At 28.5% G+C, this 20,970-nt stretch overlaps 1 protein-coding gene across 5 annotated transcripts in view; it reads right to left on the bottom strand.

The window, feature by feature from the left end:
- Positions 1-20,970, bottom strand: part of LOC147815992 (uncharacterized) — a 59,148-nt gene that overhangs the window by 34,841 nt on the left and 3,337 nt on the right. For 2 of the 5 annotated variants that reach the window (XM_087157976.1, XM_087157977.1), the window contains exons 2-4: positions 18,200-18,299; positions 6,384-6,440; positions 1,957-2,082 (exon numbers count right to left, since the gene is read on the bottom strand). In XM_087157976.1, the coding sequence (XP_087014102.1) occupies positions 1,957-2,082; positions 6,384-6,440; positions 18,200-18,299 (283 nt within the window). Of the gene's footprint in view, positions 1-1,956; positions 2,083-6,383; positions 6,441-10,539; positions 10,706-18,199; positions 18,300-20,242; positions 20,359-20,970 lie in introns of all 5 variants that reach the window. The other 3 variants (XM_087157978.1, XM_087157980.1, XM_087157981.1) reach the window with 3 other exon arrangements.

Below are 20,970 nucleotides of genomic sequence, written 5' to 3'. Positions count from 1 at the left end.
ACTTTTTGATTTATAATAATAATTATAAATGAGTTTTACCACCACTGCATATAAATAATTACAACAAATATATCAAAGCATAATGATCTTTACAATAGCAAATTTCATTCTGGTAAAAATATAAATATATTTTTGAGTAAGTTTGTTTTCCAGTAATTGTTTTACTAACACTTGGAAAATCCATTTTTGGAATGAGTGAAAGTTGGCAGTTATGGAGATTATAACATCACTTTTATTTTATAATATAACTGTCGCTGAACAACCGACCCAATTTTTGGGTTTACGCCTACTAATGTTCAACTACGTAGCTTTGCAAATTTGAACCCAATCCAGAAAAGAAGAGAACTCTTGAATCAAGTATTGGGAGAATTTTTGCTTTCATAAAAGGACTTTTTTGATGGAACTAACCCGCATTTGTGTTACACGGAGAGGAAAACCACGAAAACCTTTCACGGTTAGACTGATGGCGAGGGTACTGTAATCCATGATCCATCTACCACTGAGGATATTTCATGTCAGCACTGTGGCCGCTGCAAGCCGGATGTGGAATTCGAATCCGGTTCACCTCATAGGAAGGCAAACGCTCTATCTCCTGGGCCATCACGGCTTAAAGAAATTGGTTAAATTACAGAATGTTGAAAATTCCTTTAATATATGCTAACTTCAAAATGTTTACGTTTGGATTCACGAAGCCGTTCAAAACTGTTGTTGGATATTACTTTTTTTCATCAGTCAACAAAATTGCATAGTAAATGAAGCAGTAGTTGAAATAAGGAAACAAAATGTTTTTGCAGAAATAAACAATTATTTGATGAATATGAAACAAATGATTTAGATGATAAAGTTAACAGAACATACTAATAGCTACACATAACTGAGACACGTGTCTGAGCCAACAACACATGTCTTTACTTCTAGAAGAATCTTACATGACAGTAACTTTAGAAAAAACATCATCACAGTTGGAAAGACAGCTCAATGTGGGCGAATGCCTTCCTCTAAAGATTTCTCCATAGCGACTTCCAATTTATCTTTGATCTCCAACTCTTTTCATTAATTGCAAGAACTGACTCCACCGAATCAGCCCAGCGGCCTTCGTGCTTTCTTGGTCTAAAATGCAATATCTTTTTTAATGTATTGTCACTGCTCATTCGAATCACATTCATTTTTATGTATTTAATAATATCAGGTTGCTTATAAATCTTGTACAGTTCAATGTTAAATCTCCAGTTATTGTTTTCATTTACACCTTCGAGCACACCTCGCAAAATCTCTCAAGTCTCAGCCATTAAACATCAAAACTATGAGACATAGGCCAATAACTAACTTTTGAACATTTTGCAGAATTTATTAAACAAGTTGAAAAATAACAGGCTCAACTACTGGAAAACTGGAGATAAACTAAAAGCATAAATTGGTCTGATTTGATGCGTTAATTGATCATATTTCCAATGAAAATGGGACAGTGTGTGAAAATAAAGTGCTGCCACTTCCACGACCATGGCGACGAGATCTGTGACCGATCTTACAGTCATCTCCTACCCCTGAACGTATGCCCACAGGTAGTTAAAATTAAACAGTGCAGATAAAAGAAATATTTTCTTTATTCGGCCAAATTAAATATAAACCAAAAAACAACTTTAATAAAGCACAAATAAAGTATAGATATGGACATATTATAGTTTTGGTTCTCTTACCAGGAAACGAAACTATAGTATGTCAATTATTTTATCCACAGTGATCTAAATTCAAACATAAAGTCACCAAGGATAAAATGATATACACATGGTTCTTGTTAAGAGAGCCAAAACTATAATATGTTCATTTCTTTACTTTATTTCTGCTTCATTCATGTTGTTTTCTGGCAAGCACAAAATATATCTCATTTTGGATAATTAAGAATCTTTTATAATTAAAAAAAACTCTTTACATAGGAATATCTCATGTTCCTCTCACCTTCTGACCAATATCATCATGAATGACAATATTTCTTATTTTTTGTAACAAATGACTTAAGGATGAAAGTGAGGACATTGATGTAGATATCTGTTCTTGAACATTTTTGCGGAACAAAAAATCCTCCTTAAAAAGAAACTATTATTAATATGCAAACATATTTATTTTTTTAAAACAAAACAATACTACAATTAAGTATAAGATTTATTCATAAAAGCACCTTCGAAATCAATAATTTAATACTGTAAATTCCTATTAAAAATAATATGTTATTATTTTAAAGGCCAATTTTTATGATTTTAGTTAAGAGGATGCTCTTTAGTAAAGAAGGAAAAATTCTCTTTCTCATTCATTACTAATTTGAAATTTAAAGTGTAGAAAAAGTGAGTTCAGATAAACCTTGAGTAAGCCATGAAGTTTCAGATGCTGAAAAGAAAATTTTAAAATACACAAATGTAAACAAATTGTGAGAAGATAACTTAGGATTAAGCAATTGGTGAAGTTCTCTTCTATTAATTTGTTCGCATTTTAATATTTTGAAGTATTTCTATCAGCAGTTGAAACTGCATAACTTACTTTAGATTTGCATGAATTAAATTTTTCTTTTTTAAATTAGTAATGAATGAGAAAGTAAATGTACGATAAAATCCCCCCCCCCCCACTGTTTGGTGCCCTCTTAAAGGACTTATATAACCACAGTCGGACTTCTATTTAACGAACTTTCATTTTACGAATTTTTTGTGGAACCAAGAACATTTCGGAAATTTCTTCGTTAAATAACTTCCAAATAGTAAAGTGAATTTTCTATTTAACGAGATTTTTTTTTGAGATCTACTCTCCTCATTTCCCAAAATATTTGAGAAAATTATTAGCTTGTTAACGCATTTTATGGGGGAAATGACCTTGAACTGATTTTTGCATCCCCTTAACTTTTAGAGAAAGCAGTAAAATTCCTATCCCTTTTTGTTTGCATTTCATACAGGAAATGCAACGCCTCTAGAAAAGGGGGGAAAGGGTCAAATTCCTTGAATAGGAAATGAGCAGAGAAGATAAAGGGAATGGGTCATCAAAGTGTGTGGTCCCTGGTCCCTTATTGACATGTCCTATTATCCCCACCCCCACTGTTCACTTCCTTTCTAAAAAAACTTTCAACATTCTTGTTGTTCACTCAGTAGAGCTCTGTTCTCAAAATCGCCTCCTGTTTTTAGATTGGTGATCAGAGTGCTGCTTGTTGCTTTTCTTGCGGCTGCAAAATGTCGAAGCGAAAGTGCCTGACCATTAAAGAAAAAAATTTAATTCTTCAAGAAGTGGATAGAGGTGTGAAAAAAAAAAGATATTGCATCAAAATTTGGTATTCCTTCAAGAAGCTTATCAACGATAATAAGAAACCATGATAAGATTGAAAACAATGATTTACCAAATCCTTTTTCAAAACGTTTGAAAACATGTGTCTATGAAGATGAGAATGAGGCAGTTTTGAAGTGGATACACGCAATGCGAGATAAAAACGTGCCGATCTCTGGACCTTTAATAACCGAGAAAGCAATGCAATTTGCAAAGGCATTGGGACACGATGAATTTCGAGGTAGTGGATGGCTTGACAAGTTTAAAAGAAAACAAGGAATTGTAGGAAAAGTTATGTCTGGTGAAAGTAATGACGTCAGTGATAAGGACTGTGAAAGTTGGATTGCAGAGACTCTTAATAAAATTTTAAAAGATTATAAGCCAGAAAACATTTTTAATAATGATGAGACAGCTTTATTTTTTCAATGTTTGCCTCAAAATACCCTAACATTTAAAAATGAAAAATGCTTTGGAGGAAAACACAGCAAAGCAAGAATAACTATCATGCTAGGGGCAAATATGACAGGCAATCAAAAATTAAAATCCTTAATTATAGGAAAAAGCAAAAGTCCAAGATGTTTTAAGGGCACAAAATCTTTGGAGGTTGATTATGAATTCAACAAAAAATCATGGATGATGGCAGACATTTGTGAAAAATGGATTCAAAAGTTGGACAAACTTATGATTGCAGAGCATCGCAAAATTGCTCTAATTTTCGACAATTGCCCTGCCCATCCGAAGGAAATCAACAAAAAACTGAAAAACATTGCAGTTTTTTACTTGCCTCCAAACACTACATTGAAGCTACAACCAATGGATCAAGGGGTGACTCAAAACTTTAAACTGCACTACTGCAAAAGAATTGTATGAAAAGTTATCACTGCGCTTGAAAATAAGCAATCAATGCCAAAGATCAATTTGTGAGAAAGCATAACAGAAATTTCCAAAGCATGGAACTATGATGTTACAGATCGTACCATTCGTAACAGTTTTGCTAAAGCTGGATTCTTTGTCAATGCTGAGAATTTGGAAAGTGGGGACGAGGATGATATTCCTTTAGAGGAATTTAAAAAATGTGGGTACAACTAAGAGAGAACATCGAAATTAATGATGATGTACGGATAAATGATTTTCTTTCTATTCATTCTGAAGCTGATACCACCGAAACATTGACTGAATCAGATATTTTGGACTGTGTGAAAAATAAAAACAATACAGCTATAAATTGTGAGGAAGACGGAAATGATGAAGAAATTAGCAAACCTTCATATGATGAAATGTTAAAATCATTTGAAACAATTCAACGTGGATTGCAGTTTGAGGAGAATATGCCTGAAGGAATTTTTGGTACATTACAAAAATGTGAGACCTATTATGAGAAAAAACACTTTTTCAAACAAAAAACTCAGACAAAATTAACAGACATTATCAATAGCAATTAAAATTAAGAATGCATGTGAAAATGTATGTTTAAAATTACATTTATAATAAATGCAGCAATAATTTTAATATATAAAAATTTAGCATTTTTATTCAGGGGAAAATATATGTAGCATGATAGTATAACACTGGATAATGTTTTGTTCTATTCTTACTTTCATTGCAGATTTCTTTTATGGGTAAGATATAGAAAATAAATAATAGATAATAATTTACAAGATAAAGGTGTATCAATTGCAATTTTAATTATTTCAAGTATCCATGAATTTAAAACCTATTCTACGTTGTGTAAGTATTTCAAAAGATGATTTTCTGTTTAACAAATTTTCCATATAACGAACTTTTTTTCGGGATTTAGCGATTTCGTTAAATAGAGGTCTGACTGTAATTAAATTTTAGACACAATACTCGAAAAAAGTTTATTCAATACAAGTAAAAAAATTTTTTTTCACAAAAATAATAGATTGTTAGAGAAAAACAATTCAGTCAACATCAACACAACAATAAATTTAATTACTTCTTTGCAAACAGTTTCAAATACATTTTTTGTCACAATAGCAGGGGTCTGTCTAGGTTTTTCTTAAGAAGTACCTATTTTGTGAAAATTTAGACATAATTTGTGAAAATTAAAAATTATATTAACAAATCAACACAAAAATATGGTAACATAAGAAAACAGTTTCAAAATTTGTCACTACAAATAAAACTCATTTATGACTGGTAAATTTCTATATATATTCCCCCATATATTCAAAAATAATTTTGCTATTGTAAAATTTTGAGCAAAAAATTTTATCCAAATTTCAAAATCCATAAAAATCGTTGTCCATAGTTAAATTTCAACTTGATTTTATAAAAACATGCAGTTAATAGTACTAGTACTAAAAGTTATTTTAATTATGAGAACATTTTCTACTGGGTCATACAGAAAAAAGTTTCACAAAAAAAAATGATTTATTCATGAAAAATAAAGGTCTGTTAGAATAAATTTACAATAGTATTTAAGATAATGTTTGAATTTTGACTTCCTGTAAAGTTTGTAGGGAGAGCCTCATCTCTTCATTATAAAAAACTCTGTTAAAAAAGCTCACTTCGATATGGCATAAATGACCTGTTAGGCTTACTACATTGCACTATCTGACCAAACATATGCTACTTTTCGTAGAAGGCAGCTGGCAGAAAAGCTCCTCTTTTCCATAGATTGCAAAGAGAATGGGCTTTGCAAGAATTTGTGAAGGTACAGCTAATCGGTAGTAAATTTATCCCGGACAGATCATTAAATAGTTTATCTAATTTCGTTTGGCAGTAGATTTAAAACCATAAATAACTCTCTAAGTATCAGGCATTTAAGCAACTTTGTATAGAATATCATTATACAGGAAGAAAACTAAATTATGTTACAAAGCTGCATAAAAGTCATTGTGCGTGAATTATAGAAAAAAAGAAGGTATTGGTAAGGGGAGAATAAATATCTCATTAATGAGATTTTGCACAAGTGACAGAATTTAAATTTTAGATAAGGAGAACTCTGAGAAAATTTTGTTGGAATATAAATTATTCATTCCCGAAAATCCTGGAATCAACGGTTTCCAGATTCACAGAATCCTGCGAATTAAAAGAATCACAGCATTGTATAATCTTACCCTTTCACGAATAATTGGTCCAGTCAGTTCTAAAAAGGATTCATTCTTAAGATCACCCTGAAAAGAGATAATGTTTTCTATTTATAAATGTATATAAACATATACATTCCTTTATCGTAATATTCCTTTTTATCTAAACTAAAATTTACGATCTAACTTGAAGTTGTTAAATTGTGAGTGCACAAAAATATCAGAAAAAAGTGTCCACGCTAAGGATTTCAAATTATCAGCCAGTATATAAGAATCTGAAAACCACCAAATCTTTCCAATACACAAGGGACAATAAGACATATGTCTTTTACCTGCCCTCTCTTGATCTAAAGATCTTCCAGGTCACAGAAGAAATGTTGAAGTTTTCTCTTGACAAACCCTCATTTTCCTCTACTCAACTTCAAGGATGCGAAACATTTTCTCTAAGGCTCAAGTTCAAAATAGGGGGAAAATCGAGCTAAATTTTCAGTTTTATGGATACTAAATTAATGGTTATGTTCTGTATTGGCCATTATTATAGAAAACTTGCCATCATTGGGGTGCATACAAAATCCTGTGGCAGAATTGGTTTGGGCTTTCTGCGACAAAAAACCTCAACTTTTTGGATAAAATAAAAAAATTTGTTTTTTTTAATTGAGTTATAGTTTTTTTATTCTAATATTATGGGCAAAATTCTCGCATTTTGTCGGAGAAAAACATACTAATTATTTCCTTTTTTGGACTTTGTATATCATTATCACATTAAAACAAATAATAATAAAAAATTGTGAAATCCGTAGCTATAATTATCGAAAAAAAAGATCAATAGCAAAATCATGCGAATCAGACTCATCAAAAAGGGATTATTAAATGCATGTTCTCATTTTGAGATTCAATTGTAATAAATAATAAATTAAAAATATTGGATTTTAAAAACTGCGTGAAAATCAGTAATAATAAATGTATAAAAATATAATTCAGCAGAAAACTAAATTTTTTACTTCATTATTCTTTATTTTTCATTATTCTCAAATGAGAATAAAAAATTCAAAGGCATTTTTTTTTCGAACTCAGAAGCACGAGAAAGACATCTTTTGAATATAATTCTGAAGAAAAGATAAAATCTTTCAAAAATTTCAGCAGATGAGAAAACCAAAATTTTTTACTTCACAAAGAAAAAAATTTTCTGCAAGAATTCGGTAATATTCTGCGACGATGTCGTCATGATTCTGTCAAGAGGATACAAAACAGCGTAGATTGAAACAACATAAAGAAAAAGTATCTTTTTTTTTATTAATTTAAGTTTGATATCTGTAAAATTTTTAAGTAAACACCAATTTAAGGAGAGTTTACCTTTCGTTTAAGTCAAAATTAGAAATTTTTAGTTCAATTTTTTTATTTTTTATTCTACATCTTCTTACAGACATTTTAATACCGAGTTTACTTAAAATCTGATGCATGTTTTTATCTTCATTGTAATTTGTGTGTCAATATCTTTGTAATAATTTAATTAGTAGTTGGGAAAACTACATTATTTTTGTAGTTTACGACACTTACAATTACTTTGTTACAAATGTTAACAACTACTTTTTTTAAATGTAATGACTACTTCCCTCTACGGCTATCTTTTTGCTAGATACTTTTAATAATAACAAGTATACATGTTACTAATTTAATGTAACAGAAGCATTAAAAAAAAAATAATAAATTCGGATAAAAGAATTTTTTTAACTTATTACGTAATATTTTTTTATTCTAATATTATGGGCGATATTCTCGCATTTTGTAGGGGGGTAATACACTAATTATTTCTTTTGTCCATTTTGTATACCCTCATCACATTAAAAATAAATCATGCGAATCAGACTATTAAAAAAGGAGTTAGTAAATGCGTGTTTTCATTTTAAGATTCAGTTGTTATAATAAATATCGAATTAAAAATATAGGATTTCAAAAACTGTGTAGAAAATAATAAGTAATAACTGCACTAAAAATAGAACGAAAATTTCTGCAGAAAAGAAAACCAAATTTTTTACTTTATTATTCTTTATTTTTTTAATATTCTCAAATGAGCATAAGCTTTTATGAGCATAATCAAAAGTATTTTTATCTATTCCAATGCACGAGAAAGGCATCTTTTGAATATAATTCTGAGGAAAAGATAAAATCTTTGGAAAATTTCCACAGAAAAGAAAACCAAAATTTTTTACTTCCCAAAGGAAAAAATCAATTTGCAAGAACTCGGTATCATTCTGCGACAATGTTGCTGAGTCGCCACGGGGTTACTTCCCTACTCTAAGGAACTGAACTTTGCTGGAGAAATGAATTCATTATGTACAAAATGGTTAAGAATAAAAAAATTGGCTAATATTAAACATGAAGAACTATTTAAAAATATTTATTCATATTTACATGAGTCAGTTTGTTATTCAAAAACTTCTTTTTTTTTTTTTTAATTTGTTCATTTGATTTTCAATTTTTTATGCCTTTCTCGACAATGAATATTTAATTTAAGAAATACAAAACTGTTAAATACTTGCGATTTCGTTAAGTGTTTAATGCTCTTTTATTTCCTCTAAGAAATTAAGTACATCGAAAATATGTTTCTGTCCTTTGAAATACCATCACTGATTTACGAGTGTACATTCGTACGTGAAAGTGTGATCAAAGTGATAAATTATATATTATTCATAATGGCCAGCTTAAATATTAGTTATATGCAGGGTTGGGTTTTTGCCGTCAAAAACTGGTTTTCGACATGACAGTGGTAAAAACCGTGTTTTTACCGGTAAAAACTGTCAAAAACCTACTGTTTTCTTTAATTTATGGCATATAGCGGACAATATATTATTTTCACTTAATTGCCTTTATAAATGAATGTTGTAAATGATTGTTATTGATTGTGCAACTATATACATGTATTCTTATAGAAGGATATACATTCATACAGAAATATTGTAACATACTTATTGAAAATAGCGATACTTAACTTTTATCATTATAGCTTGATTTGCAAAGGATTCAAAATTTTGCACTTCTTAATTGTTAGAAATAAACAAACAAGCAAAAATACTTGGAACTATTAATAAATTCAAGAACTAAAAAAAGAATTTAAAATTTGGCATTTCTTATATATTAGAAATAAGCTAAACAAAACTTTCAAACTTGCAACTACTAACAAACTCTAAGTCAGGAATGACTTGACATTCTTCAGTTATGTAATATGCCAAACAAAATGATGCTTGGAAATGTTGAAAATTTTGTTTAGTATCCTAATATTTTACTTCAAATAGTATGATTTGATATAATCATTTTGGGAAAATGCAAAAATCTGTTCTTAAATACCTTTTAACAACTTTTTTTATAATTTTATTGCCCAAAAATGAATTAATTTTAAATCATAAGCAGTTCAACTCAAATTAAAATACAGTTTCATCAAAACTATGGGTTTTTGACATGACGGTAAAAACCATGGTATAAACCGGTAAAAACTGTCATGTGTCAAAAACTTGCCAACCCTGGTTATATGTGACTCGAAATACGCAATTCTTGTTAACTCACTGTGAAGGAAGGAATTAATGAAAATATTAGAGTTTTTCCACAGTTGTTTGACGTTTGATGAAAAATTAAAATTATTTTAATTTGAGATTATGGAGACGTTGTTCCCCTTTAGACTATGGAATTTCAATAATACTTGTTTTTTTTCTATGAAATTTCTAATTCCTCTGACTTCCTTCATGAATTTAAATTTCTCAATCTTCTTAAAGGAATGTTAATTTTTTATTATTTTTTTTTTGTTGTAAAAATCCAAATGTGGAGTAGCAACAGTCATTTAAATCAAAGAAAGTTAAAAGATTTTTAAATTAATTTAGAAAGCAAAAAGTCTATTTTATTAGGGATTTTTTTTAGAAAACTTACCCAATTTCAGGTAATTTTCTAAAATGCACAAAAACCAGAAAAATTTTACTATACTAGTAGAAACTGGCAAAATCCAATTGAGTTGGCAGCTATGCATTTCAGATTTATGCAACTTTTTTTAGGCAATTTCAAATTTTTTTGGCACACTCTTTCTTGAAACTGTCTGCTTTCCTTAGATTGGTAACTTTTTTAAGATTAAGTTTTTTAAAAAATTCTTAATACCTATTCAGACTTTTAAAAAATAATAAATGAAATGAACTAGACTTACAACATTCAGCAAGCCAAGTAAGAGATAAAACTGGCTCAAAAAGACATTCATGACACTTGACATATCAATGTGCAGAGTGTAGGATAAAGATGAATTCTCAGGCAAAGAAAGGTTATGAAGCCTTCCCACTGGGGCAAAAGAAAAGCATTGGAAAGAAGAGCCTTTCCTGAAATATACATAATATGCAATAACTTCATATACATCTGATACCTTTAACAAAATACATGGACAGGAAAAAATCCTGTAGACCTCATGAAATAATATAAATTTCATGATAACTGTCGCAAAATATACTAAACATTTTACATATAGAGAATTTCAGAGATTTTTACTGTCATCAAAATACAAAAACCTTATTACAGTAATAACTATAAATGGTCTGTAATACTTTCCCTTTACGACTGACATTAAATTAACAGAAGAGATTGTGACGCAAAATGAAAAACCCTGAAAATTTTGTGTACAAAAACTCGATAACAAGATATTAACTCTTTGAATACCGAGCGACCCAACCCACAACGTACTCCGAAATGACAGAATGACTGATCTTCTTCTTATTCACCTGGGAAAATATCCCCAAAATAGGTTCTCAAAGGGAAGAAAGACATTATTTGAAGCAAGAATATCGCTAACTTAGCAAGATTTATAAAATGTTAATAAATGCTTTCAATTTTTTTTAAAAATTTTATCATTTGTATTGAAAATTAGTATGTAATTCCATGCAATCCAGTAATAAAATTTTGAAATGAAGCATTTAAATTGAAAATGATATTCTCGCACAAATAAAATCCTTTTTTTCGTTGTAAAGTAAAAAATAATATAATTCAATAACTTAAATGATTGAAAAATAAACTTTTAATTTCTTAGAAACCAACATTTAAAATTAACACCAGTCATTAAGGAGAAATTAATTTGGTGATAGTATTAAAAATATTCATTCAACCTAAATGTGTGTCTTATTTTATATCATTTTACAATTTGAAATAAGATAAACTTTTCTTTTTATTTAATAAAGCTCTGAAAATATTAAAAATTTTATCCCCAGAAACTATTCATTTCACCCCAAGATATAAAAAAATTATTTTTCACTTTAGCCTACACTAAAGTCATTTCCGTGAAACTTTCATTTGTAAATAATATTCCTTCTAGCGCTGCACCATAAAAGATTTTGCAAACTTGCACAAAAAATTTTAAAAAATGCCGAAGAACTATTTTAACAATAATATTTTAAGTATAATATTTCTTTATAAATTTTAAAAAATCAAAAAGTACAATTTTTTTTCAAATAAATCATTTATCTATAAAGTATATTTTTATGTAAGTTTGAGTTTGATGAGTGGGAAAAAATTTTGATATCTGAAAATTAAAAGGAATAATAATAAATAAATTTATTTGTTATAAGGGTCTTGTAAATAATCTAAATCGTTTAACTAATTTTTAATTATTTGAAAGTAAACCATTTGAAATAGATGCCAAATTTTGTATCTGTCTTTCCATAATTTATATAAAAATATTTTAGTCTTTGCATTCCAAGTATCCTTTTTAATGCGCTCTGATTATATGTAGTAATTTGTAGAAATAAAAACATTTTATTGAATAAAATAAAAGTATTGCCAGAATACTTTTATAGTATTTCAGAAAAATTCTTTAAGCTGCAATTTTTATATTTATTAAAATCTGTTGTTCAATATTTTTTTGTTGAATATCTTATTTTGTTTTTTGAAGCATCCATTTTTGCTGTAATTTTTCCACGTGTCCTCCTCCTTTTTGATCATTTTTCTCACAAATTTTTAAAATATTGTCGTAAAAAATAAAAATTAAAATGCAATAAATATGAGTAATTAAGTAAATTGATTAAAAAAATTATATTCATAATAAAAACAATAAAACTGCATTTAAACTGTAATAAATAATTGCTAATCATTTGGCAAAAGTAAGTTTATGTGTAATTTAATAAAAATCTAATCATTGAAAAATTATCTTAAATTAAAAAAGTGACTTACAAGCAAACAAAATAAGTGTTTAACTATGTAACAATATATCCAAAGTTTAGAAAAATATATATATATATATATTTACAATCTCAAAATTTTTATTTGCTTATTATTATTATTTTTTAATTTCATTTTTAAAAACTTTTAATGACTATATTTAATAATTCATATTTAACTACTATATTTAATGCATAATTTTTTAACCTCCAATCCCGTCGTTAATCAGCCAGGCAGTTATTCTTTACCCATGCTAGCGAACACAATTACTTCCTATTTCAACTCTGCCTTCTAGACTCAGATTTATCTTTCTGTCTCGTTTTACTTGCAATTATATTTCTTTTTGAGTACGGGACTAAAAATATTATCATTTTACTGAAGAGTTGGAAATTGGCATTTGTTTATCAACATATGGTGTGGTGACATGGGTGGGGTGACAAGACATTTCTTTGAAAGAAAAGAGGAATATAGAAGACATTTCTTACACTACCACACCATAATTTTGATGACAAAGATATCAGTCTAAACTTCAAGTAAAAATAGAGAAAATCTACAATATGACATGTCATTTTTCATATAACAATAGCCCTTAGAAGCTATGCTGATAACGCTTATTTTCTGCAGAAATGAATGAATAACTTGTAATATATCTGGGTGGTCTGACAGCTGAATATAGAACATTCATTATGAAGGAAAGAATAAGTTTATGAGAAATTACAGTTAACTACCGATTATCCTCCAGCAAAGAATTCCCTCCGTAGGAAGATAACGTTTAATATTGAAAATAAATAAATTCATGGAGATTTAACTATTTTAAGAGTTTTGACACCAACGCATTCTCCACTAGTAAACATTCCTGCTCTCAGACCAGGTGTTAACGATCAATAAAAAAATGGGTCGTTGCAGCTTCAAGTGCAATACCTAAGTAATAACAAGCATTGAAAAGGTGAAAATAGCGAGGCATTCATAAACAGCAAGACAACGTGAATTATGATTTACAGCTGTTGAACTACAAATGCAGAAAAAAGTTCAAATTCCAAAGAATAGTTTCGGTACCCATCAAAGCAGTTTCTTCTCCTGGATCTTATTGTTATATATATAAAAACCATTTTGGAAGGCATTAAAACCTACCATTTAATTTTAAAAAAATAATGTTTACCTATTTTTTTCATATTTAAAAATAGAATTATGATTAATTGTATTTAGTAATCTTTCAGTCTTGTAGAAAAACTAATAATATATTTTTAAATTACTGTTATTTATTTTTTCTAAAAACACTGCAAATTTCTAGCAGTTAATTATTTTGAACAATTGATATATTTTTAAAGACACAATAACTAAGTAATTTAATGTTTTTTAAAAAAAAACTTTGACACCATTACTCTAGTATTTTCTTTTCAACGTAAGTGACCAAAACAGGTCTGATAAAAAGAAGTAGAAAACTTCATAATTTAGATAAATTAATTTTGAGTTTATATTTGTTTCTACATCTCTCTCTGTCTTTCTGCAAAGTTAAACAATACTAAATTTCTTAACTATAAATTATAAGATTATGAGAATTTTGTTTTATTTTTACAATAAAGTTTTTCATTTAACTTTTTCTTGAGAAGTATTGTCAGAAAAAGTTCGTTAGGGGCAAAAGTAGTTTCAGTTGGTGATACATCATCGAATTCATCTTCACACCCTGATTCATTAAAATCAGACTCATCTGTCTCATCATTCAAAACTATTTTATTATTTCTTCGTTCGAAAGACCTTTGCGGCGAAAAGAAATTTTCGTTTATATAAAAAAGACAAGATAAAACAACTTTACAAGAGCAGAATGATATGAAACAAACTTTTGTTGAAAAATCCCTCTACTTTCTCGCCTTTTTGTAAATTACCTTCAAGGACGATTACTGCCACACCTCCCTCATTGTGTGTCAACTTTTGAAAAGGGGGAAGAATCTCTAACTAGTTTCACGGGCACTTCGGGCGTTTTCGGCAGTCTAGCTCACGAGGCGTTTCGGGCGTTCCGGTAGCGAAAGTGTTAATTTATATAATATTCATATTTAAAATAATTTTTTGAACAAAATTATAATTAAATTACCTACCAATAAAGAATATCACATAAGAATCACGATATTGGACATTAAGAATGCGAAAATACGCATCGCGATATTGGGTTTCAAAATCGCGTCAATATGAATCATGATGCATAATTTTTAGATCCTTTGAATATGAATTAAGACAATGGATAATAAACTCATGTGAATACGAATTGCGATATTGGGTTTTTAAATCACATGAATATGAATTGCGATATATGATTTTTAAATCTCGTAAATACGATGAACAGTAAGTAACTTTTAAAACAGTAAAATATGAAAATCGATGTCTGATATTAAAATTGCGTGAATACGAATCACCGTATTAGTGGAATTCAGTACAGTTTCAAGTATTAAAAACGATAAAAATCCGACTAACGAAAAAAAATTTAAAATTGCAGGAAAATTATGCAAATGAAAACGTCTCGTTAACGTGATTTCGCGAAGGTTTCAAAATTTATATTTTAGATTGTACAGCTTAAGTCTTACTTGACATTTTAGAGTGTGATGAAAATTTCGTCAGATTATAAATTTTATTTGCTGAAGTCCGTTAATCAATGGTCTTGATATATGCAGAATTCCGCGAAAAAATCACATGCCCTGCTCTTAGGTTTTAGACCTGGATAGATAATACAAAAAACATGGAATATAATCACTCCTGCTTGAATTTGAAATGTTTTTTATTATGTTAATTCATAAAATTGAACAGCAATAGAGAATTAATATCTTATTGATAGTTAAAAAGACTGTGGGGAAAGAAGTTATCGACCATGTCAACCTTCATCTATGAAAAGGTACCCCTAACATAAAATCGAGTTAATTTGTCTTATATACCAGTGAATTGGAATTGTATTTTTGTAGTGGTAGACGCACTACAGTACTCCCTCGCCAGAATTATATTGGTGATAGAATTCGATGAACGGATTCATTGCTGTTTTGTGAGAAGCCGAGAGAGCTGTGTATTAAGATCACTATACTTTTTTTTAGTGAGTAGGTGGGTTATATATTTTAAATTTTACTTACTGCAAAAGAAATACATAAACTACTGTTTCTATACTTAAAAACAATTAAATATATAAATTTAATTTTAATAATTACAAATAAATTTGACAAAAAATGATCAAATGAAGGATGCATAACACACTTACAGTTAGACATATTTATGCAAATAGAGCTTTTAATTGATTTTTCCTTTTTGATTTATTCTGAAGTTATCAGCTGATTGCAGTAAAATCATATGCGGGAAAATAGTTTCTTGTGGACAAAAGTAAAGATGATGGTTGAGAGTGCATATTACTACTTTATATTTTATAATCGTCATTGAACAGCTGACCCAAATTTTGGGTTCGGTACCACTAATCAGGGTTCGCGATTTTTTAAATTTTTTTAAAAAAAATTAAAAAAACTAGATTTTTTTATTTAAATCAGATTTTTTTGATTTTTATTCAAATACACTGTAAGAACTTTAATTTATGACTAAAAAAACTTTATAAATGGTTAATCAAAATTAAATTAATATTAAAACTATATTATAACAATATTAAGAACAATATTTTAACTTACTAAAATAATTTTTCATCATAATACATAGCTTTGAATGCATAGCAACCATTTTGGAACAAATGCATGATTGAAATTTAAGGACTAGTTCAAATAGAAAATTCAAATACTTTATGGGTCTGTCTAGGTTTTTCTGAGAAATAACTATTTTGTGAAAATTTAGACATAATTTTTGAAAATTAAAAATTTGGATTTATCGTTTCTTACGAGACACAAAAATAAAATTTTAAGAAAAAAGTATTTTGTGAAATTATTCTACCGTTTTACCTAAAATTAAATGTGTGCAGGTACCGGTAAACAGTAGTAAATTTCACTTGGACAGACCCCTGTACTTTAACTATTAAAACAAAGTTTCAATTAGCAAACCATAATTTTAATTTAAAATTTCTTTTTTTTCCCGCTTGATTTTTAAAATGACAAAATAAATGTAACAGATTGTGTTCATAAATGTAGTCATTCATCAAAAAATAAATATTTAATCTACATATTTTTATATTAAAATATTCACTTTTAATTCTATATCAAAATAGATAAGTTAAGCTAAAAATATTTTTTTTTTAAAAATCTATGTACTCATAAGAATTTTTTTTTCACAAAATTTCTTTATAGAAAATTAGATGTCAAAGATACTGTAATACCATATTATGAGAAAAAACACCAGTTAATAACCCTACTGCTTCAAATAGACTTTGAAAGAGTTTGAAAAGGAAGAATGACACTACATCAGGAAAAAAATATCTGAATTTATTGGCCTTTTTTTTTCTTTCTATTTTTGGCAAATTAGGTATTTTCTTTTTAATATGCTTTTAAAAAAGCTTCAGAAATATAAATTTTCCACCAATAAAATATAATGAACATTATAATTCCACGTTTTTTCTTTTAAAGGGTAGAATTTTAATGAACAATATTTACATTATTTTTCGAAAAAATTCATGTTTAATAATTACTTTCTACAGCAATGCAAGTCTATATTAAGACAGTATTAAACGTTTACTTTAATCTGTACTTTCAATCTCAAGCATCAAAAGATTCTTAAAAATGTAATTTTCAATGTGTTGGAATTTAACACACACCGAGAAAGAAAGTAATTTCGTTAACTAAAATTAATTAATGCAACAATTTATTTAAAATAAATTTTGAAACTAAGAAAAGAAAATAATAAAAGTATCAATAATTTAAAACACTGTTTTTTAACTTTTATAATCAATATATATAAAAAAAAATTTGTTGATTTAAATCATGATTTAAATCGTGATTTAAATCAAGCTGATTTAAATCAACAAACCCTGCCACTAATGTTCAATTATATAGCCTTGTAATTTTGAACCCAATTCAGAAGAGAAGGGAACTCCTGGATCAAGTATTGGGAGACATTTGCCTCCGTGGAGGACATTTTGATGGAACTAACCTGCATATGCGTTACATGGAGAAGAAAACTACTAAAACCTCCCACGGTTAGCCTGATAGCAAGGGGACTCTTAACGCATGATCCGTCTACCACTGAGGATATTTCAAGTCAGCACTGGTCAGTGTAAGCCGGATGCGGAACTCGTATTGATCTTCAAAAAATTATAAGTAGAAAAAAAAAAAAAGAATTTATCACCATATAAGAAATTGAGCCAGGGTGACTCCGTAAATAGAGCGTTCCCCTGCCAATGAGGTGAAGCAGGTTAGAATTCCAGCAATGGCTGATCAATACAAATTCTGTATCCGGCTCTCACTAACCGCAGTGCTGATGTAAAATATCCTCAGCGGTATCCCATTGCCGTCAGGTTAAGCGTGGGAGGTTTTCGGAATTTTCCGCTTCGGGATTTTCCGGAGGTTTACAGAACTAACCCGCAAATGCGGGTTAGTTCCGTAAAAAGTCTTTCATGATGGCAAAGTTTCTCCCAATACTTGATCCAGGAGGTTTTCTGGGTTCAAAATTTTAAGGCTATGGAGGGGTGGTCGGCTGTTCAACGATGGTTATAAAATAAAACAACATATAAGAAATTGTGATTAAAAAGAATATTTAAAATAAACCTTCATCCAAGTTAAATTAGTTGGAACAAGTCGACTGTTCATAGTCCCAGAGTCTCTAAGGAGGGGAGATAAATCACCAGCAAGTAGTAAGACGTGGCATCTATAAAAATATATTTCCATTAAATATAGCTGTTTTTTCTTCTTGTTATTTAAAAAATAATACATTAACAATAAAACAATCTAAATGATATTGAAGATATTTATCTTTTCAAACAAATCAGTTTTCTGGCAGTAATAGGAGAATTTTTATCAAATTTTCCCTGGACAGTAAATTGTTTCGCCAAATACCATAAAGTGTTTCCTTGTAGGAGAACTAAAATATCAGTGGTCTGTCTAGGTTTTTATGAGAAGTACTTACTTTGTGAAAATGTAGACATAATTTGTGAAAATAAGAATTATATTAAAAAAAGAACACAAAAATATGGTAAATTTTTACATATTTTTCCCCATAAATTAAAATACAAATTTATGAAAATGAAAAAATTAAAACTTTGAAAATAAAAGATGACAGGAGTTACCATTATTTTTATTACCAAGCGTTATCCATTATTTTATAATTAACTTTAGACAATTTCCTAACGGGCCATGACTGTCTGGCTGAACACTTGCACCGCATCGGTATTCATTCTGTTTAGTTTATTTATTCACCTGTTTTGTCTTTGCATTTGTTTTCTGTGTTATTTCTTGTTTATGCCCTGCCATTGGAAATAAAAAAAAAAATTTAAAAAACTTTAGACAATTTAACTATCCAAATATTTTAAAGATAACATCAGCAATATTTATTAGCTTATAGTATTATTTGATTATCAAGAAAAGGGAATTTATTATACTACTTTAATATTTAATTATTTTTATTTGCTCTATCAGATACCTTCAACATTAACGTGAGAGCATGAATAGAGAATGTCACCATATTAGTATTCCTAAAGTCATCTCAGACCATGTGCTTATTTCGTTTATACCAATTCTTTTAAAACGTGTTTCTGTAAAAGTAAATGATTTAAAATCAACAGTATTTGAAATGAAAAGAAAAAAAATACTTAGATAAAAAATATAAATAAAAATATATAAGTATTTTAAAAAATATATGAAAAAAATATGAGTATTTTAAAAAATATATGAAAAAAACATGAGTATTTTAAAAAATATATGAAAAAAATATAAGTATTTTAAGGCAAAAATTAATAGAATAGTGGTATTAATTCGTTTAGGAGAAAAATGAAAAATCGACATGCTATTATTGACGCCAATGATTGTTAATTAATTTAGGTAATATATGCATAGTGAAATAAAAGAAATAAACCATGTACTAAAAGACAAAATTAATGAAGTAAAGGTATTCATTCGCTTCGAGAAACTATAAAAAATTGCAGTACTATTATTGACAACAATGATGCTTAATCCCTGTTAACAATATGTATTGGCTGAAATAAAAAAATAATTTATCAGCTAAATAGTATATTAATATTTTAATGAATTGGAATTAAAAGAAATCTTTTATTCATCACTACTTATAAATATTTTAAACAGTAAATCAAAGATCAGATAGAGAAATAGTCATGCTCCAAAGTCCTTATCAAGGTCTCATAAGAATTTTATCTGTTTTTAAAATTCCGGGTTTAGTTGGCTGCTATTGATAAATGTATTTTGCACACAACTCAAATGTTAAAATGTCATGTAATAAATCCCAAATATACTAATATAGGTATCGAGTATTATATTGACATATTTTCCAATTATTAAAACTACACCAACAGTAAGCAGCTTTAATATCAATATTGTGGAAATAAGTCTTTCACTCACGGCTCCTTGATAGGGTTATATACAAAATTTTGACTATCATCAGCTGGTAGCTAATAGTGTTTTTCGAATTCTTTTGCCAAGAAAAATGAAAAAAGTCACAATTTAAAAGGCAGAACTATAATTAACTTTAAGAGCACGGTAGACAAAGTCAACAAAAATTCGTTACAAAGCTCAGTACATAACAGAGATTCTTAACAAAAAGATTCAACAAATATTTTTCTGCATGACAATATGTGATACCTAAGTCGTGGGGATATAGAATTCAGGACAATAGCTATTTCTTTGTGTTTCTCATAACTAGTAGATGGTAACTACCAGTGTACATTCAATGTTTGATAACACGAAGATACTTAAACCTGAAAAATAAATGCATTGATATTACCATTTTGGAAACATACGTCCAAGGTGTTAAAATCACTTTTAATACATAATTATAATCATTGGCACATACTTAAGAAATCATTCGCATTTGAAAAAATAGAAATAGTAATAACATCTCATAAAGAGTCACAAATTAATTTTCAAGTGAGAGAAAAAAAAAAAAACAGTTTTGAACTCTCACCCACTACATAACTGATATCAGAAAGAGCAAAGGAGGGATTGAAATTATAAAAACAGCTTATTTTTTCATTTAGATTGGAATGTGTTATGAATTGCCTTAAGTTTTATCCCAAAAATAGTTGTAGATGATTTTAATTACTTGTTTGTCGTTACACCCTTTGAAAAATCCCCTTCAAAATTTGATCTGAACTGACCCCCCCCCCCAAAAAAAAAATGACGCACAAGGTTGGATTTATATATAAGCAGAATAGGTTGCAGCTTAGAGCCCCAAATATCTTTTTTTTTCTTTTTGCATTGCTCAGAGTTGTTCAAAATAAATTCAACAGCCAAGTAACATAAGCAAATACTATTAATTTAATCTTCAATAATCATGGATAAAAAATGATATTCTGATAATTACTTTAGAG

This window comes from Parasteatoda tepidariorum, chromosome 2 (genome assembly GCF_982258835.1).
Source record: "Parasteatoda tepidariorum strain Cologne lab strain chromosome 2, Ptep-v5.0, whole genome shotgun sequence".
Taxonomy (NCBI): Eukaryota; Metazoa; Arthropoda; class Arachnida; order Araneae; family Theridiidae; genus Parasteatoda; species Parasteatoda tepidariorum.
The sequence above is the reverse complement of the archived record's forward strand: the minus strand, read 5'-3'. Positions and strand labels throughout refer to the sequence as shown.